The following is a 24,747-nucleotide window of genomic DNA, read 5'->3' as shown; positions in this document are numbered from 1 at the left end:
GGCCATGATTATGCAAATTTGTTTCAATGTTTCATAGGTGTTTTACAGGAAGTGGGACTAAACTCGGTTCTGCAGGTCAAAATCGATTCTTTTTTTTTTTTTTGGAGACTAAAAACTTGTGCACTTTTTTTCTTTAAAACTTTGCCGACCTTTTACCTAAACAAAATATATTAAAAAAAAGCGTTTTAATTTGGAGGGAATTAACACATTAATGTAACGACTGCACATTTGAACTTTTTACAGTGCAGATTAGTTTTTGTTTAGCAAATTAGTCATCCGACCAACTAAAATGCTTTCTTTCAATGTGGCAAAATGAATTATGTCTTAAAGTTTAGGCAGTTTGTGAATGGACACTGCGGGAAGTCCTCTACCCTGTTGTGTTTCTGAACCTGAAGAAGGCTGAAATATAATTTCCCTGTCAAATCCTGAGCTTTTAAAAGCAGCTAATTTAGAGCTTTCTAGATCAATAGCAGTAATCCTGTAAGATAATGTGAAGGTTCCCTCAGCAACAAAATACTTTGGCTACAATAATCAGCTTTTCCTTTGTGTGGTGCCGCTGTATTCTACGCATTTTGTCAAGGGGTTGACAGTATAATTGAAGCGGATTGTGTTAATCAAGTAAAAGAATGACTTTTGCCATTATGGAACGTTAAGAGATATCTGATTTGCTGCAGAAATTATTGATCTGCGATAAGAATAGTTCTCGATTGCTGCTTTTTGTAGTGTTAAGATGACTTCTCTACAGCAAAGAACTCAAATTAGCCTGGGTAGATGGCTTGGCATTGCTTTCAAGAACTGAAATTTGTGGTCTGCATGGGATAACTTGTGCTTTTAGATGAAAAATAGTGTGTGTGGTGTGGGGTGGGGTGGGGTGCGCTATTTGTAGTAGCTGATTACAAAATGTTGTGATGTATGATATTCTATTTGAGCAAATTTGTAGAAAGAGAATGTAAATAATGTGTAAAACGTATTAAAACTTTATTTTATCCGTTATTTTATATTTATGGTCTTTTTTTTATTTATTTGAGTTCTTTATAACTGATTTAATCTTATTCAGTGTTTGATCATTAACATTGCCTTTAGTCTTCTGTCATATTATTACAGCAAAACCGTGTGAGTGTGTGTGTTATTGCGATTATAAGCATGACATGGTGCAGTCAGGCTTGAAACGAATCTGAGGCATGCTACTGTGATTATACCTTCAGCTGAAGTGTAGGCTGACCAATGGGAACAATGAACTGAAACTACCCATTTCATGATGATTATTGCGATGGTGGCAAAAACAACTGGAAGCTTAAAATCAATTATGCATGAAAATGCTGTCATCCACGCCGACTCTGGAAAGCTTGTGATTCACCACCTAGTGCTTTATGTGCATAAGGAAATATTCAAACAATTCTTAATCAATCCTAACGATTCTGAAAGGTTTGTAGATGACATGATAACTCTGCCGAACCTGTATGACTTTCTTTTTTGCATGGAGCACAAAAGGAGATATTTAGCAGAATGTCAAAGCTGCACTTTTCCAATAAAAGTAGATGCAGAACAGGGACCGCCTTGGCTAGATAATTCCTTTTGTGCCCCATACGAGGAAGACGAAAGATGGCAGGATTTTCATTATAGTGGTGAACTCTAGCTTTAATATCATCAGGGCCCCTAGATAAGAATTACGCTGTTGTAATCAATCTCAAACCAAAGCAAGCCGAGAGGGTAGAGCACAGAGATCTGAATCGAAGCAATTGGAGAATATTAGAGCAGGGAACAACACAAGCTCTTAATGTGATATGAAAGCTAAATGTTCTTTGTACTGATTGATTTTTAATGTTCCCAACACCCGACATTTCCTTCACTTTCTTTGCAAATGCAAGTGACTTGCTGGCATTTTATGAACAGCTTTTATTCGTGGGCAATCCCACAAAGACGACTTTTTACACAACAAATCTAGTTTTTGGTTTTTGTTTCCTGGATTCTCGATCTTGTCAATTGCTTGTTTGCAATTTCGTATTGCCGAACCGTGTATTAAATGTTTTAGAAGTGAATAGGAATAATAGAGGAATTACTAAGCAGGTTCTTTGGCTTTTCTTATCAATCTTTCACTTAACTCAGTCATTGTGTTTGTAAGGGTTGCCCGATCTACACCCTCAGTCTCTCAGAACTAATCTTCTTTTGAATGCCAGCTGACCATTGATCTGTATATACCCTCATACCTGTCTCAGGTCTTTTCAGGGGCTTTTTTCTCATTCTCTTTGTATTTAACCTTCCTCATATCAAATGCCACAACGTAGTGAATATTTCTTATTGACCACAGAGGGCTTTTTTATTCTTATGAAGATCATGCTGTTATGTAGTTGTACAGCTTTAAATTTTTTAAGGAATTAAATGAGAAAGATTTGTTTGAAATTAGGCTTTTTTTGTGTGCTAACTTGTAAGAAATTAAAATGTAAGAGTTGAACCTTAACTGGACAGTATTGACAGTGATCTCTCTCATTTTCAGATGAAAGAGAAGATGTTCAAAAGAAAACCTTCACGAAATGGATAAACTCACAGTTTGCTAAGGTAATGTGACTTGAGTCTTGTTTTTATTGTGTTGAAATAACACTGAATCACCCTTAATGGCAAATAAAAATGCTTTTATCAATTGGTTTTAACTAACCGATTTAGACAATCTTTATATTGCGATTTTCTGAGAAATTTTCAGGGTTTTCTGTTGTTGCAGTCTGGAAAAAAGCGTGTTATAGGTGTATAAACTGAAATGCTGTTATTCATCCACCTACAACATGGTGGGTGGATGAGGAGACATAAGGTAGACAAGCTTGATATCAAGGTTAAAAGTTAAGATTCACACTTGCACATAGTCTTGATCTTAAGGTTAAAAGTTAAGATTCACACACGCTTAAAGTCTTGTCACTAACCTTCATCTGTCAGGATGTGTGCTTTAGAATTGTGTGTTTGACGTTCCATGCTTCCAGGTAAGGCATTTCAAAACAGAGGTTTTTGTATTCTCTTTGTAACTCTGTTAGCATCCTTTTACAGTATGTTAACAGAGGAAGGACATCAGTTCTTTGTCCTTCAAACTGAGAGAGAAGTGTTTGCTTCAAGGCAGAACTGTGGGGGTTTATTTTGAATGATCATAAATACTCCACTTTAAATACTATGTAATACTTTAAAATAAATACTTTTATTTAAATGTGAACATATCCCTATGCCTTAAGGTACGGTATCTTTATTTCCGATGTTTAAACTGCCAATGTGAATGCTAAGCGGACCAGGACTAAAAGTTTTTTTTTTTTTTTTTTGTCCAGACCAAACAAACCAAGTATAAGCACATCCTAAAGGCCTAAATACATGTTCCCAAAGACCCTCAGCCTTAATTTTCTACAAGTTCTGTTTATTCTCTAGACAAGACGACCCCCTGTTGATGACCTTTTTACCGATCTGTGTGATGGCCGACGTCTTCTTGAACTCCTGGAGGGTCTGGTTGGCCATGAACTAGTAGGTCCATCTTTAAATAAGAAATATTCTCCTTACAGGAATAGTTCACCCCAAAAGGACACTTTTTGTGTAGCATGAAACAAAAGTTGTGATAGTCTTTTCTTCCCTATTGTGACATACTATATCCGAGTGAAACAGCTTCTTGAACAAGAAAAAATTTAGGGCGGGACTTGATTTCGTCCGTCAGGAATTGATTGGATTGGTGTGGTTTGCTATTGCTGTGATGTTATGTGAGGGACAGGTTGTCCCGTCCTCAGGTCAGTAAACACATCGTCAGAGAAGAGATACAAGAGAGAGGGGACGTTATTTTGTTTAAAGATTACTAGGGCACATTAATAAAAATAAAAATAAAAAGTGTATAAATACTGCAATATTCCATATAAAATAAGAATTGTCCATTTTGATTGCATGGTGACTTTAAGCAAAGACTATAGATATATTCATTTCTATTACTTATGAATGGGAGAAACATTAACAATCAGCAATATGGCAGAATACGTCCCGCCTTCTTAGTAAAAGTGCCAATCACTGATTGGCAAAGTCATTGCGTCACTGCATCTGCCGTTAGAAGCTCCGGTTCCCATAGAAACCTGATACTTGCTCTTAGGACTGCACATGCGCATTGTCTGGTCTAGCCTGAAAAATAAGCTTTTTTAACACTATTTGAGCATTAGATACAACATTTATGGGCCAGTTCATTTCAGATTTTGTTGCTAATTTGAAATATGTTATTTAATTGTGAGTTCGGAAAGCCGTTTTTGAGATTTCAGGATTTCCCCATTCAAATAGATAGGAATTGGTCGTAGATGCCTGAAATAGCAAATATGGTCGCCGAGTGAACAGATATTCCTTGATAGGGACTTTGCTTTAAGAACCATTTTTTTTTTTTTAGGTTATGTGTGTATGTGATAAATACAATTACCGTGATATTGACTGTTCTGGGCATAACGGCCACCCCTTCATTAGGGAGAAAATGATGACAGAACTTTCATATTTGGGCGAACTATCCCTTTAATTGGCTCTGCTGGGTTATATTCTGAGACACGTTTCATTGTTCTATTTTTATCGAGGAAAAAATACTCCTGGTTTCAAAGCATTTGGACAAGGATGAGTGCATAACTGGTTGAATTCATTTGCAATGGATGCTCTAAGTTCAGTTCTGATATATTCCCCATTTGCAGGTTAAAGAACGTGGTTTCACTCGAGTGCACTCCCTCAACAATGTTAACAGGGCCCTGCAGATCCTTCAGAAGAACAATGTGAGTTAATTGGTTCAACTGGCTGTTTTACTATTCGCAGCTCTTGGAATTTCAATGTTTCGGTTGAGCTTTTTCAATAAATGCAAGACAAAATTATGCAGAAGAAAAATTTACAGTTTGATAAGGTAATGGCAATTATCCATTTCACTGATACAAAAGCTGCTTTGCTTGATAAAACGTAGTGAAACATCCAGGCAGCTTGAAAATGGGTTTGAAGAACCAAATAAAAGCCAAGTAAGATTGCAAATTATAAGGTCTGGTTGAAGTAATTTTCCTGCAAATATTAAACTGTTGATATATCAAAAACAGATGATGTGACTGAAATATCTGATTCTTATCTTGTTTAAATTCAACATAAAATCAAAAGTAACCCTGTTTACTTTCTTAATACATGCTCCTGGTCGAATATGTACAGTTAAGGTTCTTGCATTTAAATCTTCTCCATTTCTAGGTTGAGCTGGTGAACATAGGAGGAGCTGACATTGTAGATGGGAATCATAAACTGATCCTGGGGCTCATCTGGAGCATCATTCTCCACTGGCAGGTATGAGAGTTCAATACAGTGAAATCAGACCCACAATCTTTCTGGTTTGCCTTCAAGGGCAGTAGCACACTAAAGGACCTTTATCATCCGTTATGTTGGTCTATCAAAGATTTTATATGTAGCACATTTGCAGTGGACTGTCATGTGGCTTATCTGTACAGGAACTCGTTTCCTCTGTGTTTTTTCTGTTCATCTGATAAGGTGGCACTACTGTGGTTTATGTTCAGAGCTATTGATGTCCTCTTCCCTAGGCTTTAAGTTGGCAGTGGTTATTGCAATAAAGGCCTTTAAGACTCAGTAACGTTTCAGCATCGATAATGATTCAAATGGCAGTATCACCGTACAGTTATACAGTGGTAAAATTACAGTGCTAAATGATTACAATATATATTATGGTGCTTACTGATTACCATATTCATTTACCCTCAAATTGACATCATACTACCTGGTAGTTCAAGATTACCATGGTGTTATAATGGTACATATCCAAAAACATGGTAATACCATGGTATTCTACAAGATTTATACAAGATTTTGCAGCCATTAAGATTTTTGGTTGTTGCAAGGATGTATTACATTGATCAAAAGTGACAGTTAAGTAGTAAAAATGTATTTATTTTCCACATTGATAACAATAAGAAATGTTTCTTATGTTTCATCAAATCAGCATATTAGCATGATTTCTGAAGGATCATTTGACATAGAATACTGGAGTAATGATGCTGAAAATTCAGCTTTGCCATCACAGGAATAAATTACTTTTGAAAAATATTGTAAAGTAGAAAAAGTTTATTTTAAACTGTACCAATATTTCATAATATTACTGTTTTGACTGTATTTTTGATCAAGTAACTTCCTCCTTGCGGAACTTCAAAAATCGTACAGACCGCAAACTTTTAAATCGTTGTGTATACTATGGTATTATTGACTGATTACCATTTTCTTGTACCTAGTATTTACTCCTAGGCATTTCAAAGAATTGCATGATATTACCGTGGGACACATCCAACCAGGATATAACAATCGTTCTTTGATATCATGATATTGACTGATATATACCATATTCATATATATACCATCTACTACTGTTAGGTATTTGCATGATATATGAAGGAAATGTAATGAAATGTTATTACCAAGGTACAGTACATGTCCAAAGACCATGGTTTTACTATTGTCTGTGTCAAAAACATAGTATCACCATGTTGCCATGTCCAAATACCAGTGTTATCACATATCACACATTTTTGTCCTGTTGATAAAATTGTAATCATAAAGTCTGTTTCTAAATGTCAGCTTTATCATGTCATGTTTGCTATATTCGTCACTGTTCTGATAAGTATACATACTCTCCTTTTACCGCACAGGTTAAGGATGTGATGAAAGATGTCATGGCAGACTTACAGCAGACCAACAGTGAAAAGATTCTGTTAAGTTGGGTCAGGCAGTCCACTAAAAACTACAGAGACATCAATGTGGTCAACTTCTCCAGCAGCTGGACGGATGGCTTTGCCTTCAATGCTCTCATCCACAGCCACAGGTGCTGTTATATTATGGGTGCTTTTATTGAAAATCACAGAAATCATGCTTTCATGTCTAATGAAATTTAAAATTAATGTTTTATATTCATTGGTCTTAAACTGCATGGTTGAATACTAGCTTGGCCTGAAGCAATTTTTGAAGCTTATTGTTTTTCTATTTTTCCCGTGTAGTTCATTTGGGTAATGAACCAGCTGTTTTGATCTGCTTTAAGCTATTTCGTGCATGTGCACAGAAAAGTAAGTTATTAACTATCTTATAATTTTTTGTTTTCTTTAATTTTTTTTGTCAGGCCGGAGCTGTTTAACTGGAGTGTGGTGGAGCAACAGGATAATGCCATTGAGAGACTGGATCATGCCTTCAACGTTGCGGAGAAGAGTTTAGGCATCGACCGACTGTTGGACCCTGAGGGTATGACCTCCTCCTTTCTTCTTCTTGTTCACATTAGCCTTTGAAGTTGTTCTGAGTAATACAGACAGGGCTTTTTTTAGTTTAGTTTTTTGGATGAGAGGAAATGTCTTGTTACATCAACATCTAAAACAGAATTTCATCACATAATTTATGCCATGGGGGTTTAACTCATAGTTGAGGTTGTACCACTTATATCTTGTTCTCTATTAACATATCCAAACTTCCAAAGCAAAGAAAAAATGATGGCAGAGATCTATCTAATATACAGTATATATGTATGATGTTTTTTTTCATATGGATTTGTCCATTAAAAATATGTTTGGTATATTTATATAATTAAATTATAGCACTTCATGTACACATTTTCACAGTTGAGTGTCAGTAAGTTGATGCTGTTTTAAGAAATTATTTTATTTAGAAAAAAACGTACACAAATTTTTCAAAAATATTAAAAAAATGTTTCTTGAGCAGCAAATCAGCATATTAGAATGATTTCTGAAGGATCATGTGACACCGAAGACTGGAGTAATGATGCTGAAAATTCAGCTTTGCCATCATAGGAATAAATTACATTTTAAAATATATTAAAAAGTTATTTAAAATTGTACCAATATTTCACAATCTTACTGTCTTTACATGAACATTTAAAACTCTTATCAACCCAAAACTTTCAAAAAATAGTATACATACAATTTATTTACACACATTCTTTTAGTTGGAAAGCATTGCACAGGTCTTCAACTTCTCACATTTTTCTAATTTCTCCTCTAGGAGTTTATAATGAAATTTGCATGGGAAACTCAAATTTATTTTCTCCTTCACAGATGTTGCTACAGCTCATCCTGATAAGAAATCCATCATTATGTATGTCACCTCCCTGTTCCAAGTTCTGCCCCATGGCGTGAGTATGGAGGCCATACAAGAGGTGGAGACCCTCCCTCGATCTACAGTAACCAAGGAGGAGCACTTTCTCTTTCAAACCCAACAGCGTTATTCCCAGCAGGTCAGAGGAACACACACTCATAAATACACAGAGTTTAGAACGATATGTTGTAATCATAATGCATGGACCCATTATCTCTGGCGCCACATACGTCTAATATGAAAGCATTAGACTTCTCTGGTTTCAAAAAGGTTTTTAGACGTTCTCAGGATGTAGAATGCACATCTAGCTTGTCAACACACTTCGCCAGCTGACATTGAATTATGTTTTGCAATTTGTGATCTAATTTTGCCGCTCTGCATTCCAACGTCCTCATCGTCCTTCTCACTGCCATATCCAGCTCATCGCTCCATCACTCATCTCCTCTTTGTTTCCATCCATCTCTGTGGCTTTTGTTTTGCTTTTTTCAGTCTTTCTTGTCTTCTGTACCTCTCTTAGATCACAGTCAGTGTGGCTCAGAGTCATGTTCGCAGCCCGTCTCCCTCATATAAGCCTCGATTCAGAAGCTATGCCTTCACTCAAGCTGCCTACGTCAAGACGCCTGAACAGCAGAGGAAGTTTCTCACCTCACAGGTTTGTTTCAGTTGACTGCTGTCTCCTCCTTGTTGCCGGGCATTGCAGCTGTGTCTACAAAAACCTCCAGCTGATATCAGTGGTGTCGCATTTCACTTCCTAAAGCTTGTCCCAAGTTATTGATTGAATTTATGATTTTTGCCTTCCAGCCAATAAAACTGACACAAAATTCCATAGATTTGCAATGAGGAAGGGACCTGAGGGAGAGACTTGTTGGTGGGCCCTGTTGACTAAGTATGGGAACAAGCCAAACTCAATGGCCTAGCAATATGAACACCACTCACATTTTCTTAGGAAAATGTAAAAATCTAGTTTATCATGCAGTATTGAAAAATATTACATGTTTTATGCAAGCATTGTATATGTGAATTTAGACTTTCATCTGCAAACGTAATCTCTGTTTGACTAACTTCCTGTTTCAACTCCCAGCCATCAATCCATTGATGGAACACTCCCACATTGTTACATTTTGAATATGTTTTTTTACATTTTCATAGGAAAATGTGAGTCGTTCTTGTCTATGGAAAAAAAACAGTGTTGTTAAGTGTTGTTATTGTTAACTAAAAGTATACATTTTTTACATTTTCGGTATTTGTAATACATCTGAAATAAAATAAAATATAATTATTACATGAAGAACATAAACAAATGAAAAGTAAATGCCACCATGGCTGGGAGCATTAGACCAACTGCAACAATGAGAAATGAATGGCATATTAAGATGATTTTAGGCAAAATGCCTGAAAAATCATAAATATAGTCACTGGTATATCACTTTCGAACAATAGGTGGCGCTGTGAACAAATTGATGTGGTATGGTCAGAGTTAGGTGTCATGCAAAGCTTGATGTCGAAATGCCAAAGCATTGCAGACATACATAGTCGTTTTGGCATCATGTGATTAACTTTGTTGATGCGGTATATGAAAACAGTTTCGTCTATCGACATGAATTCCATACATTTTTGCTGGCATTGTCTGATGATGATCTGACTCAAATTTGATAAAAAAACTGACAACCGGTCAAGGAGGAGTTAAAAAAAGTAGGTTTTGATAGAAAATAAATATGTGGCTGACTATGGCTAAATTGGTATCTATGTTCTCGGCATGACCCAAGAAATCTACATTACAATATTCATTACAATAGGCTAATTTAATCAAAAGTTATTAGCATTTTTGGAAAATTCATTATTACTTTGGACCACAAGTTTAACACTGTCTTGACTTTGAGTACCTTCAGGGCATGTTGCCAAAGACACTTACCGACTTTGTGCGTTGTGACAAAATTCGGAATAGCCGACACCCAAAAATGACCGATATGGGAAAATTGGATATCGTTCGACTCGCCATGCTGCGCCAAATCTAAAGAGATCAGTTTTGTTAATTTTTCAGAAATTACGAAAACCGTTCAGAAGTTATAAGCATACATTTTTCATATCACCTGACCACTAGGTGGCACGAAAAATTCAAAATGGCGGAAACATTTTCATAATTGAAAATTATGTAGGGATCGAATCGTCTTGAGCCAAGGAATCATTGGGATTTTATTTTTAATTTTTATTTTTTAGCGCTTATGGTTCAAAAGGTATTATCATAAACGTGAGTGCAACTTTGGACAGTTGGTGGTGCTAGAGCGATTAAGTTAGAGACTCCAAATTTTCAGACTGTTCTCTATCTGTGTGCCAAATTTCATAACTTTCACATAGCAAAATTAACAAAATTTACTTTCACATAACAAAATTACTAAAAATAAAATAAAATATAAACTGAAAATAAAAAAAGCTAATTCAAAATATAAATAAATACTATAATAGTATATAAATGAAGCTAAAATAACACTGGTACAAAACTCTCGGTGTTATGGGTGGCTTCCAAGGACTTGCTATGTGTATAGTATATTGCTTTGGTGTTCTGGGTAGTTGCTAGGTGGTTAGTCACCCCAAAGATATTTTGGTCATTAAGATATGACTCAAGTCTCTCCTTTACTGTCAGTCTATGAGTCTGTCAGTCTGTTTCATGGTCCATCGGGTGAAAACTGTAGGTTAACAGTTGTTTAGAAAAGAAATGGCACACCTCTTCTCAACAAGCTGTGTGATTTGAGGGTTTTATTGTCCACAGCGCAAATTGTACGAAGTTATGCACCAAAATGTAATACTTGTGGTTAGGAATTTGTTTGAATATGAGCAACACCACAATCCCCCCTAAAAAATTCTAAATCATTACTCAACACCATGAGTCCCCTCACAATCTTCAAATTCAATCTGAAACCTCCCTGATATTATCAGTCAGCTAGTGCATTTCACTTGAATACACACAAGGGCAGAGGGTATTTCCCCAAACAGGAAAAGAAAATTAGAAGGCTAACTTTAAAGACCCAGCTTTTGAGGATGAAACAGCCAGAAGTACTCTAGGGGCTTTAGTTACAAGCGTATAGTGTGTACCCATGATTAGCCAACCACTCCTACTGCCTCATTGCCAATACGCTCTTTAGACAAGCCTTGATTTAAAGACAAAAAACTCAATATCTTTTTTATTTTTAAATCCATTCCATCATCTAACCCATTTGTCTACCGTCTATCTGCCTGCAGTCTCCAGACAAGCCAGATGAACTGCGACCGTCCCCCAGTCCCCTGCCACAGGGGCTAAATGAGCTGGAAAGCTACCAGAGTGCCCTGGAGGAGGTCCTGACCTGGCTGCTCTCCGCGGAGGACGGCTTGCAAGCCCAGCCACCCATCTCCTCTTTTGTCGAAGAAGTCAAAGAGCAGTTCCACACCCATGAGGTAATTCGCCTGTTTGTCTTTTAAAACTTTTGAGGTGAAAGTAGACGAGCATGTTGATGATTCTGCCGACCTCAGGTGAGATTTTCCCGGCTGGTGATGTATTGTTTGAGAAATTTTGCATTAACTTTCAAATTTCAATGTACCTACTATACAAAAAAAAAAAAAAAAATTTGATTAGTGTACTTGAATATCTAACTAGATTTAGGTTGAAATGTCAATGTCAAACATTAAATTAGAGCTTGTATCAGAATCATCATGTATTCTGTATCTTCATTTTTATCAGAATGTCATAACTATACTTCCAGTGAAATGACCAACGCTATCTCATGACCAATTCGTACGAATTCGTACGAGTGATTACCCAGGTGGCTAATTCGTACTATGTCTAAACCCACGTGATGGGTAGGTTTAGTGGCGGGGTCAGGGGTAGGTCATTCGTACGAATTCATACGAATTGGGCAACTCGTAAAATATGTACGATTTAGCAAAAATCGTACGAATTCGTACAAGTGAGGTCGTTTGAATTTGTACGAATTAGCCATCCCGTAAAATTCATATACATACTTAAATAACATACTTTTCCAATAATTTAGTTCACTTAAACTGCACCCCTAAATTAAAATCAATCCATCCAATCAACAACTGAAGTGGATAGAACCAAGTCCCTGTCCTACTTTTTTGTCTTTTTTTTTTTTTTTTTGGTAATCCATGTTCTTCAACACGGAAGATGTCGCTGCTTTCATTACATTGTGACTTAAAGGACAAGTTCGGTATTTTACACTTAAAGCCCTGTTTAGAGATCGTTTCTGATGAAATAGAACGGTTAAGATAAAATTTTGGACACATGCTGCTGTCCCGAGAATTTTAGGCGAAAGAAACCTAAAATTCTCGGGACAGCAGCATGTGTCCAAAATTTTATCTTAACCGTTCTATTTCATCAGAAACGATCTGTAAACAGGGCTTTAAGTTTAAAATACCGTACTTGTCCTTTAAATGTTCTTAATGCTGCCTTTGGGTTGGTTTACACAGAATGCGTTTTTGCTGTTAAAAATGAAAGACGCAGGTTGGTGGAACGGAAAAAAGCTCGAGGTCTAGAGATGCGTTTTTAAAAGTTGAACTTCTCTTAACTTGAGCACCGCGTTTTTAGAATTGCGTGTCATGCGCGAGATACGCTGCAAAAGACACGAGTGCAGTGGTTAAAGACGTCCGTCTAGCGCATTTACATTGAAAAACAATGGAAAAGTAGCGCAGTGGAATGGAAAAACACGTACTGTGTGAACAGCCCCTTGTTGGAAGGATCATTTTGAAAGATATGGGCACATGGACATAAACACAATGGTGGGAAACTGTTTGGACTCTCTGAAGGCTTCCAAATTACCAAGTGTAATTGAAAGAAATCATAGTGGAAATTATTGCTGCACTAGCTATAGTTGGTGGTAACTTGGTATTGGTCAACATTCAAATAATTGTGAATGTTGACACTACAATTTGGTTTAGCATTTTAGTGTTTAGCATTTTGTGTCATTGACCACAAAGTATCACATAATAACTGTGTTTCTGCTGACCTAGTAAATGGATAAAGTAGTTTTGTTGCTGCATTAAAAAAAGGTTAAACTATTATTGGTAGGTGAAAAAGAGAAACAAATCAATACCAAAACCACTTGATGTCTCAATTATGATGTCAAAGCGTATGAGTAGGACCTTTCCAGAAGGACAAGTGTACAGCTATTATGTTAGTATACTAGTTCAGAGCAAAAAATTGGAGGACTACACCCTTAAAAAGACAATGTTGTCATGCCCCAAGTCTTTTTAGCATCAGCAGAGTATAGCGATTGCCTATAGAGGTGAAGATGTTCCAGGGAAGGCTAAAGCTTGCTGTATTTTATTTGATGTGATTTCTTAAGCTTTAGCTGCCATTTGGCAGCTTTGGATTCCTACATAAGCTCAGAGTCTTATGATACAACCTTTGCACAAGATTGAAGGGCATGCAGAGAAACACAAGTCCAGACTAAACATAAACATAAACTTATTGAGGTATTGGTGTCTTTAAACGTTAGGATTATTCAACAATTAAACATTAGTTTTGTCTAATTTTAAAAGTAAACAGTGTTTGGTAAGTTACTCAAAAAACTTTAATTACTAGCTTCTAATTTCATCTTCAACAGTGTAATTAGATTACTGCACTAATTACTATTGCATTCGTTATTACTAATTACTTTCTAAATTCCATATCAATCTTGACCAATTGAACAATACAGGGATAGACATGAAACATATTTAAAGGGAGATGGTTAAATTAAAAACATTTTATCATTAGACGTCAAGTTTTTATTTTAAATCAACTATTTTTTTCTATAAAATTATTCTATAGTCTATACGGTATTTAATGCAATTACATCAGAAGTTCCTGTAATTAAATTACAGAAAAATGGAGTACTCCTTTACTTTTTCAAGGGAAAGGTAATTCAATTACAGTAATTATTACTTAGTAATGCATTACACCCGACACTGCAAATAAAGACTACTTTTGTCCAAAATATAGACCTTATGCGCCAGAGAAACGAGGGCGCCGCCATCTTTAGAATATTGTCTTTTAACTTCCGTTTTTGCGGTCGCTCTGTATATTTCTATGGCATTGCTGTCCAGGAGTAATTCGCTTTTGAAGTGGATTTACTTAATGTAAAGTTAACGAAAGTTATCATGAGGACTGTAATGTTTAAAGCAGATGACTTAACAAATGTCAGTCGACCGGGAAGATTTTAAAACGAGCCGTTCATTAATAAACACGCAAAATCGCTGTGAAAATTCAGACCGGATGTCAAAAGACAACGAGCGCAGCGCTGAAAAGGGGCGGGGCTACATAAGGTCTATACTGTTGTTCTTTATGCATTTTTTATGTTTGCTCTAAAAACGACGTATACATTTCAAACTTTATTTGTCTCAAATTTTTTATCTACTGTAAGTCTATATTGTCCAAGAAATGCACTTCGGTTGACACTTCCATGGTACGTTTGTTCCATATCTGACATCTGGTCAATATAAGACTGATGTTTTATACTTGTGTGAGTGAGACGTATAGAAATGGCTCTAAATACGGACAGGTGATTAATTTCTTCAAACTAACTTTGAACCCAAGGGGTGAAGGATACTGTCTGAAAGTTTTAAGACTAAGATATATTATCCATGAAGTTGTGGGCTGTTATTATTATCCAGATCTGCGTATGCCCCCTGTGTTTACCGTCTCTGAATAAATCAGATTTCTCCATTCATGACAGATGGTATTATGAGTGTTTACCCTCAGGTTCATATTCCAACATCTTTTAGAATGGTTGGTCTGGGAGTCAAAGGATCAAACTGTGCCTTGCGTGGGTGTGAATTGAAAAGTTATCTGGAGACATTTAATGACTGAAAGAATGGCAGGATATAATGAGTGAAAAAAGTCATTGCGAGAAGGTGTCAAAGCAGATATGCAAAGAGTTTTTTCTAGTTGACAGTGCAAAGAAACAATGAGAAGTTACGAGTTCTTAAAGCGATTTATTGCTTCGAGCACATTTTTGTTTGTTGACTGTTCTGCTGTGAATGTTGTTGCCTGTTTGAGGCCATTTAAAAACAATAACTTGTGTTAAATTGTATTACAATTTTAAAAAAGTTTTATATTTTTATATATTTTGAAATGTAATTTATTCCTTTGATGGCAAAGCTGAATTTTCAGCATCATTACTCTTCAGTTTCACATGATCCTTCATGAATCATTCTAATATGCTTATTTGCTGCTCAAGAAACATTTCTTCTTATCAATGTTGAAATCCATGGTGCTTGCTTAATGATTTTGTGATGCGTTTTGTTTTTCAGGATTCTTTGAATAGAAATTTCAAAAAATCTTTTGTAACAATGTAAAAGTCTTTGTCACTTTTGGTTAATTTAATTCATTCTTGCAAAATGTATAAAAATTATAATTTAATATACATTATTATGTTGAATTTTACAATTTGCATATCAAAAATTGGTTTGAATAAAAAGTTTGGTTTCTTGCAAAGCTAATGGGATCATTGCCTTTTGTTTCTTTACATATTATGCGTCTTCAGTATACGTCATCTTTTCTTTTTTTTTTGCAATAAAATAATTACTTTAATTCTATATTTTGTCAATTAAAGATGGTAAATGTTTTACCATTGCCCTGTAATTGTCCAGGGCTACATGGTGGAGTTAACATCTCATCAGGGCAGCGTGGGCCGGGTTCTGAAAGCAGGAAGTGTGTTATTGTCTGGAGGGCAGCTGACTGATGATGAAGAGAGGGAGGTGCGGGAACAGATGAATCTGCTCAACTCTCGCTGGGAACATCTGCGTGTGGCCAGCATGGAGAGACAGAGCAGGTGGTCACATGTTTGCATGATGAGCCTTTATTTAGCCAGAAATATTAACAGAGAGACTTAAACCTATGCTGTTTACAAATCCTTATATAACTGAGGTTTTGGAACATTTCTAGGCTTCATGAAGTTTTGATGGGCCTGCAGCACCAGCAGCTAAAGCAGCTCTCTGATTGGCTGGACACGACCGAAACTCGGATTAAAAGAATGGGAGCGCAGCCTTTAGGACCTGAACTTGATGACATAAAGCGCCAAATTGAAGAGCAAAAAGTATGTCCTGGAATTTTTTGGTGGGTAGTTTTAATACAAAAAACAACAACAAGTAAAGACGTAATTGTCCCTATAGCTCTTACAGGAAGATCTGGAGCTGGAGCAAGTGAGAGTGAACTCTCTGACTCATATGGTGGTGGTAGTAGATGAAAACAGTGGTGATGGTGCCACCGCGGCCTTGGAGGAAAAACTCCTGGTAAATGTTGTTTTATTTATATGCAAAACTTGATTTCCCCAGTCTTAGGATCAATATTCTATCAAACTATCAAAAACCAAACACTTTCTGTAACTGTAACTACAGCCCTAAAGTCGGCCTGGTTGATTGGACTCAATAACTGTGGTATAATGTTTTGTTTTACTTTGATCAGCCTTCCATAACACCCCTATGTTACCTACACAGAACCTTGGGGAACGCTGGGCAGCGATCTGCAAATGGACTGAAGAGCGTTGGATCCTCCTTCAAAAGATCCTACTGTGCTGGCAACATTTCTCTGAGGAGCAGGTAGTGAATCGTGCTTCCAGATCGTGCTTGGAAAAGCTTTTACAATGCATTTAGCAGCTCTGAAAACGCCTTTTGAATGCTGCCTGTTAAATGACTATAATGAGAGCATGTCTGGGGAAACATAAAGGCTTTGAAGACCTCTTTTCTCAAGAGAATCAGCACGATAACATCACCAGTGCTCAAAAGAAACAGGAAAACTAGCAGTGCAGAACACATCTCACAATCTCCCTTTAATCCGCTGTCGTTGTTTTATAGCTGCTGTTTGATTCTTGGCTGACTCAAAAGGAGGAGTTGGTTCAGTCTATCCAAAGAAGCGGCACAAATGACCCAAATGAAGTAGCCGCCAACCTAAGGAAGCTTGCTGTAAGTGGCCACACTCACGGAAACATTAAAGTCAACCCTACTTTGCTTGATTTTATTCATCAGGACTTGATGGTTAATCATGCATTTTGATTTTTCATTATTGAATATGCTGCATGACATGTAAAAATCACAAGGAATATAGGTTTCAAATGCTATTTCATGTTGAAATCCTTTTTAATGGGTTTGAAATCAGGCCTTTTTAATAATGCAACACAATTTCCAGCTTGCATTAAATGGCTGACCTCTCTTAGATTATTGTTGTGTAGTTGTGTTTTTCTTTGTAAGATTCTGACTTTAAAACCGGAATGCATTTCATAACTTAAAGATTGCCGGCGGAATTTCGTTCCTCAGATTTTAAAAGCAGACTTGGAGTTGAAGAGGCAGACAATGGACAAGCTTTGCTCCCTCGTTCAAGATCTGTTGACCAACATTAAGAGCAAAGAGGCCGCTGGGAAACTAGAGGCGAAGCTGGAAAGGTTTGCTCAGCGCTGGGACAAATTGGTACAGTCGCTTCAGCTCACCAGCACCAAGGTGGTTAAACTAATGCCATTCCATTTACTGTGTCTCATCTTTTCCGCAATACTGTTCCATCTATTTCTATTTCACTCAAAATTTGATATGGCTTCCCTGCATGTCCCTGCCATCACTCTGAATAAATAAACCGCTCTCACTGTATCTCACCCTCTCTCTTTCATGTGCACTCAAGAATCAGACTTCTGTACACTTACACATGCATGTCTTACAACTTTTGTCCCTCTTAGTTTTCAACTATTGTCACCACATCCCAGTCGGAGCACACGCACACAACCATGGCAACTGTCACCAAGGTGACCACGAACCAGAAAAAGATGGTGAAGCATACTAAGGAGGGCATGTCTACCCCTCCACCTCAGAAGAAGCGGATTGTCGTTGATTCGGAACTGAGGAAAAGGTGAGCTTGCATACCTTGATTTCATCACAGGTCACTAAATATGAAGGACCCAACGGAAATAGGAGACTTAGTGTTTTTTTTTTTCTTTCTTAATCACAGTGGTACTGACTGTGGTTTATACTTAAAAGACACCATGAAAAGCACACTTTTATCCTGTGTTGATGGGTTGAAACAAAGTTGAGGTGGAACATATTGAAGGGCTTGTCCATTTTATTGAAAGAGCTCATAAGGATTTAATTACATCACAACTATGAACATGATTTGCTACTTGCTATCTGCCAGTAAGAATTAGGGCAAGGGACATTTGAGTATTCGTTTGGACAGAAATAAGTGTTGTGTGTGTGTGTGTGTGTGTGTGTGTGTGTGTGTGGCACAAAACTCAAAATTTGGAGAAATACATTTCAGAATAATAAACATTTATCTATCCATCCGCCTGTGTAGGGTCGTGGAATAAACATTGATATTTTGAAAGTTTGATCTAATGTAATCCTTTTAGTTATAATTAGATTTCATTTTATAGGACTAGATTTAAGGTTAAAGAATTGCTGATAAAAGTCAAACTTACAAACACATCATACTGTACAAGTTTGTTGTCATAAAACCATGTGTGAAGCATGTCTGATTCTTGAAAAAAGACTGCTCATCTTGGTCTCTTGGTCTTTTTTGCATGATACAAAAACTTAGTGTGTTTATCTAAATAAGATATTGCATGAAAATCAAGTGAAATTTAGCTTCTTTTTTTTTCTTCTCAAGGGAATTTATGTTGTGTAAATGCTGAAGTGAAGGCTTTTTCATCTAAATAAGCAGCCTGTATGAGTTCAACTCCACTTCTAGCTTGAGTTAAGAAATGATGCTGAAACACAAAGCCTGCAGTGAGGAGGGAAATGCTAATCAATGCTAATCAATGCCAACAACATTCAAATGACTAACAAACAAACAAGAATAACTCATTTGTTTTGCTGTTCTCCCATCGATTTCCTTGCAGATTTGATGTGGACTTCACTGAAATTCACAGTTTTATGACTCGGTCAGAGGCTGTTTTGCAAAATCCAGAGTTCTCAGTTTCCCGTAAGGAGGGCAGTGTGGCAGACCTCTATGAGAAAGTGCTGGTAGGTAACATTAACATGTTTTGTAGTGATTCACCTGCTTCGTACAACAAATGAATGTGTGCTGAGAAGATATTAGACTGCAAAGTGTATTATATTACATTAGAATAGTTTTGAACTTAATTGTGATTGTATGCTAAGTATTTTCTTATGAAAATAATAATATAATTAAATATAACTATTAAAATCTATAATAAGTATATTAAAATAGTTTAAATTAAGTAAAGTGTAATAGTTATATTTTAAAAGGTGTATGAAAATGCAATTATTAAAACACTTAAAGTGTTTTTTGTTTATTGTGTGATTTCTTTCTGCCATTTTTGAGGCAATTGACAGGGAAAAACCAGAAAAGTTCAGGAAGTTGCAAGAAGCCACTCGTTCAGCCCAGGCTTTGGTGGATCAACTCACTAGCGGTAAAAGGGATTATATTCATATGCACATTAATTCATTCGATTTTCGCCCCTTGATTTTCAATCAGTCTTGTATAATTTCAAACCTTGCCTTTGTTTTCCTGTAAAAAAGAACATGAATATCTCCCATTTTATTTGGAAAGCAATAATCAGCATTTTGCTGCTAATTAAAGTAATAAAATCCTGCATAATGCCAGCTTTATTAATAATAGATGGAGATGTACATCGATGGGACATTTCTTAGCTATTTTGAAAGTCTAAAACCTTTGGCTGCTTAATTGCCTCAGCAAATGCTGTTTCAATATGCATGAGTCTCATTTGTCCTAATGGATCTTTCTCCAAAGATAATCAGAAATCCGAGGACATCGAGCTAGCGGCTCAGCAGTTACGTGCTCGATGGGTTGATTTCTGCGCTCTCCTAGCCGAAAGGCTGGCGTGGTTGGCCTACCAGACCAAAGTCCTGGCTTTCTACAATCTCTTCCAGCAACTTGAGCAGGCTGTGGCGACCGCTGAGAACTGGCTCAAGGTCCAATCGCCGCCCGCGTGCGAGCCGGAGCCTCTGAGGATTCAGCTTGAGCGTTGCAGGGTAACCACCAGCGTCTGTCCTCGTGCATGGGGTCTTGTTCCTCTGTAGATTTGTCTTTCAATGTGTGTCTGTTCTGTGTCCATATACAGGGCACAGTCTGTCTTTTCCTGTGTCTGGCCAGGTAATGCCCTTTACCCGCTGCATGTGTTCATCTGATCTCATGCAAAAAAAGAAGGGGAAAAAAACCTGTTTTATAATGCCAGACAAGACAAATGACCTTCAAATTTTTTCTTCATCTTTTGAGATAAAAGAGCTTGATTTACTTGGTAAACATGCTATAACTTTCGGAACTTCCTTCACAATCCTATCAGTATGTCCCTCCAAAGATTCCCAACATTAGAAACGAGCAGAAGTTTGTTTTTTTACTTTATTTTTAGCAAGGTCCCTGAAGTTTAGACCGTTTTTGGCACTAGAAACATAACATTATAGGTGGGGAAAAAATGTATGATATGAAAAAACTCCAATCTTATGTTTTCACAAATAATTAATATATGTAATGCAAACAGTTTTTTTTTTTTATATGGATTTTATTTAAAGGGGCCTATTTTTAATAACTTTTAATAACTTAATAACAACTAAATCAAAAGTTGAACGCTTAGTTATGGGTTCTTAGTTTTGCTGACAGATCCAATATAGTTGCCGGTTTTTGCATTACATTGTGACAGGTTCACAAAACATTTTGAAATAATTCTGTCATTTATTTCAAAAGATCAAGGAAAATCAATCTCAATCAACAATCTGTTTGTGAAATTGCCATTAAAGGGGACTCTGGCTGACCAGACTGGTGAATTTTAACTGCAGTTAGTGTTTTTGCAATTTTACTGTGATTATGGTACTTGTATAGGATGATTTAATTGAAAAAAAATGAATGCATTTCCACTCTCTGATGGCTGTGGACTAATTTCAGTGGGGTAGACGTGGCCTGTTAGATTAATGAATATGATATAACAGGCAGAAAGACAAATTGTGTGATTAAACCTGCAGAGCTTTGATAACTCAAACTTTTTTAAAAGTCTCTCTTTGTTCATCTGTTCTTACCTCTTTTATCCATGAGTATATCTGTCCTTGACAGCTTTCTATATGAACATCTTTTTTGCTTCTGTCTCTTTACCAGATCCTAGTGTCTGTAATGTGTCTTTCAGAAGAGACATGTCTCCCTAAAGACCTTGAGTGTCTGATGATTTGATCATTTGATGTGGTTAACCAGTTCGTTGTCTTACTATTCCCCAGCCCAGGTTTACTCATTTAATATCTCACACACACACACACACACACACACACACACACACACACACACACACACACACACACACACACACACACACACACACACACACACACACACACACACACACACACACACACACACACACACACACACACACACACACACACACACACACACACACACACACAGGGTTTCAATATTTCATATCCATGTATCTGGAAAAAAAAGAAGAACAATGAGACTCTCATATGGCACAAGACAGCGATAATGTGATTTATAAGATCAATTTATTAGATGTAATGTGTTTTATTAGACCTATTTTATTGGCAATTGGGATTTCTAAACAACATACCATAAATAAGCTATATGTACGCTTTATTAAAGGAAAAAAGGTGCAATGAAAGAGTTGTGGAGAGAAAACTCAAAGCTAAAGATGAGATTTTATGAAGTTTTGATTGAATTTGTGAAGTCTGTAAAAACAATTGCCTCACAACAAAACCATATTTTCTGCATTTGAATCAGCATAGACACTTTGAAGTTATGAGTAAAGTTATCATTTCTAAATAATCATGTTTAATCCCACTTCAGGAGACGAGGGCGGACTGCAAAAAGATGGGGACATTTTTCAACCAGTATTTGTGCTATTATGCGACTTAGTTTTAAATGTTTACAAGAAATTTCATTTCACAGGATGAGATCGCTCGCCTCTCCGCTCTACAACCACAAGTGGACAAGCTGCATGAACAACTTCAGGAGCTGCGGCAGAAAGAAGAGACGCCTGTTCTCTTTGATGCTGACATCTCTGCCTACCAAGAGCACTACCACCAAGTCCTCGAGGACCTGAGGGCCAGGGAACGACAGCTTGTTCTGGGTGAGGGATGTCTTGTGCTATGCTATTTGGGTTAACGTTGAGGGAGTTTAAAAGTGGATCACTCACACACTGTACTATGACAGCACTTTTACGTAGGATTCAGACTGCAGTGTGGTGTGGTTTGATCACGTTAGCTTCTGAGCTGGCAGCATTTTCATAAATCTTTCAAATCAACGAGTGTCTCAACCCTATTATGCTACACGAGCCTCTGAAAGTTTCATGGTCTTGTTCTAATCTTTACATAATCTCTGGCTTAAAGGTAAGTCGTGTCTAATGAGTTTCTACAAAATCCAGAAAGATTCTTAAAACTTCAGTCAATTCAAGACACCAGCATGTATCCACCATATTACATTTTTTTGTGTGCTGAATGAGTGGGCAAAATATGCAGAATTGTCAAATTTAAATAACAGAGCTGAGAGCACTTCACTATTAATAGTAGCTGAAAGTATAATCAAATTGGTTAAAGGGGTCAAATGTAAGAAATGTCATATATTAATCGCTTTTTTATTTCCAATGTGTGAACAGCTTGTAATGAAACAAACAAAAAAAGCCTTAGTTTGTCTATGAAAGCCTGTAGACTGATTTTTATGTGAAGAACGTTTTTGCCGGGAAAATCAAAAGGATGTTCATCTGTTCAATGACGCCTGAAATTAATGTAAATACAGCTATTCTGCACTGTAATGCCAATGCATCATGCAAAGAAAAGAGATTTTTCCTAACTATAGTCTCACATAGTCAGATATAGACTGTAGTCTCAAATATACTTTATAATCAAACCATCATAATGGCGGGCAATCATTTTAATGAACTCATCTGTCGACATGTTGCCGGTGAATTGCACAGCTAGTGCAGACATATACACATGATCGCTAAATTCAGATGCTTTCTTAAGCGCTGTTTTCTCACCGCTGTCATTTTTGTTGTGTGTTTATTTTGCTATTGAGAGGAAAGCGTGCAGCACATATTTTCATACTCATCTAAACATCTCTATCGATTGATTTTCGTTAATAGTATATTGCTCACTGAAAATGTATTCCTAACTTTTTTACTTCTAAGCGAAGAACAACGGAAAAAAACTTAGCCTAGAGTAATATCGTGACCTTGAATCACATTCAGTCTCTTGTAGGTGTGCACAAGTGCGATCACTGAATTCTGCATATAGCCCCTTTAATAGTAAATTATTTGTGAAAAACAAACATGCAGACAATGGGACATTCGTTGAACTTTGTAAATGATTGAGTTCTGTTGAAAACTACAGGACTTTGCTGGCAGATATTGTATCGGTGACTGTGTTTAGACTTGTCTTGTCTTCTTTTCTCTTGCATTAGTCCAGTCTAGTCTTCCTCCAGCACGTTATAAGGATGTGATGGCAGCGCTGCTGGCCTGGCTGCAGCAGTGTGAGAATAAACTAGCCATCCCGTCCACAGCAGTGACCGAGTATCCTGTCATGGAGCAGAGGCTCAAAGACATCATGGTTTGATCTTAAGATACTTGAAAAACATTTACAAATCTTCCACTACAAACTCTTGAACCATAGTGTAAATCGTTTGTTTACACGTTTTGATGAAATCAGCCTACTTATCCAGACTTTATTTGCATTTTGGGTGCTGTTTTTTGGGTAAAACCTGCAGAATTCTGCTGAATGGATTTAAATCACTCCATTCATGGTAAAATGTATTAAATGGGGCTGAAAGAACAACACACTTATTTGGTTGCTGAAAGCATTATTAAATCATGCAAGATTTCAAGTGTGATCCTGCACATCAAACTGGGATACAAGAAAGTATCTGATCCTCAAACAATTACACACTTCACTGTTAACTGAAATCTTTAGTAGGATCATAGTAAAAACATAAAGATGTTAAACATAATTGTAGTCATAAATACTATGTAAATATTAATTTGAAGAAGAAGAAGATATTACTTTGGCTTCTAAAAAAGCAATGGTGGTAGCCAAAACATATTTAGAAAATACAAAATTGCATAAAACTTAAGACTGCCTCACTTAATACATTGTTTAATTCACATATTTACCAAAATACCACATATACTAGGTGATAGGAACATTTCATAAGGAATGTGTGCATTTATATTTTAATAATAATAGCAATAATAAAATATTATTTGCAGTTTTGTTAATATTATTGTTTTTATTTGTTAAACATTCATTGTGAATGCCTAATAATATTGGTAATATGAACACACTGAATGAGTGGTAAAATATTTTTGCAGGCAATTCAAGCAGCACAGAAGGAGCATCAGGGGGACGTGGATGACCTCAATAAGATGGCCGAGCAGGTGTTCCAGAAAGCACCTCCTGAGATCTATCAGAAGTACCGAAATGAGCTGGACAACGTGATGGTGCGCTGGCGGCGTGTGTCTGAGCAGCTGGAGGAGAACATCCAGAAGCTGCAGGATCACATGACCAAATTACAGCAGTTCCAGGCACGTGCTGAAACAATATGCTGATGAGGCTTTTCCCCAAATTACACTGGCTCTTGTTTCTCTGTAGCAGAAACACTTCACCTATACCACGCTGGGTGCTTTCCAAGTAGAGTGCACTTGAATGCAGGCA

General features: G+C 36.7%; 1 protein-coding gene across 4 annotated transcripts in view; it reads left to right on the top strand.

Annotated features, from left to right (window-relative positions):
* The window catches only part of dmd (dystrophin), a 105,594-nt gene that overhangs the window by 10,826 nt on the left and 70,021 nt on the right, over window positions 1–24,747 (top strand). For 3 of the 4 annotated variants that reach the window (XM_082163602.1, XM_082163604.1, XM_082163603.1), the window contains exons 2-23: window positions 2,495–2,556; window positions 3,400–3,492; window positions 4,674–4,751; window positions 5,203–5,295; window positions 6,663–6,835; window positions 7,127–7,245; window positions 8,070–8,248; window positions 8,627–8,761; window positions 11,347–11,538; window positions 15,730–15,911; window positions 16,025–16,175; window positions 16,252–16,371; window positions 16,576–16,677; window positions 16,933–17,040; window positions 17,392–17,571; window positions 17,802–17,971; window positions 18,957–19,080; window positions 19,403–19,490; window positions 19,832–20,073; window positions 21,992–22,172; window positions 23,501–23,646; window positions 24,405–24,617. In XM_082163602.1, coding sequence (XP_082019728.1) covers window positions 2,495–2,556; window positions 3,400–3,492; window positions 4,674–4,751; window positions 5,203–5,295; window positions 6,663–6,835; window positions 7,127–7,245; window positions 8,070–8,248; window positions 8,627–8,761; window positions 11,347–11,538; window positions 15,730–15,911; window positions 16,025–16,175; window positions 16,252–16,371; window positions 16,576–16,677; window positions 16,933–17,040; window positions 17,392–17,571; window positions 17,802–17,971; window positions 18,957–19,080; window positions 19,403–19,490; window positions 19,832–20,073; window positions 21,992–22,172; window positions 23,501–23,646; window positions 24,405–24,617 — 3,131 coding nt within the window. Of the gene's footprint in view, window positions 1–2,494; window positions 2,557–3,399; window positions 3,493–4,673; window positions 4,752–5,202; window positions 5,296–6,662; window positions 6,836–7,126; window positions 7,246–8,069; window positions 8,249–8,626; window positions 8,762–11,346; window positions 11,614–15,729; window positions 15,912–16,024; window positions 16,176–16,251; window positions 16,372–16,575; window positions 16,678–16,932; window positions 17,041–17,391; window positions 17,572–17,801; window positions 17,972–18,956; window positions 19,081–19,402; window positions 19,491–19,831; window positions 20,074–21,991; window positions 22,173–23,500; window positions 23,647–24,404; window positions 24,618–24,747 lie in introns of those variants that run through there. The other variant, XM_082163605.1, reaches the window with a different exon arrangement.

Source organism: Leuciscus leuciscus, assembly GCF_965113295.1.
Source record: "Leuciscus leuciscus genome assembly, chromosome: 3".
In the NCBI taxonomy this organism is placed as follows: domain Eukaryota; kingdom Metazoa; phylum Chordata; class Actinopteri; order Cypriniformes; family Leuciscidae; genus Leuciscus; species Leuciscus leuciscus.
The sequence above is the reverse complement of the archived record's forward strand: the minus strand, read 5'-3'. Positions and strand labels throughout refer to the sequence as shown.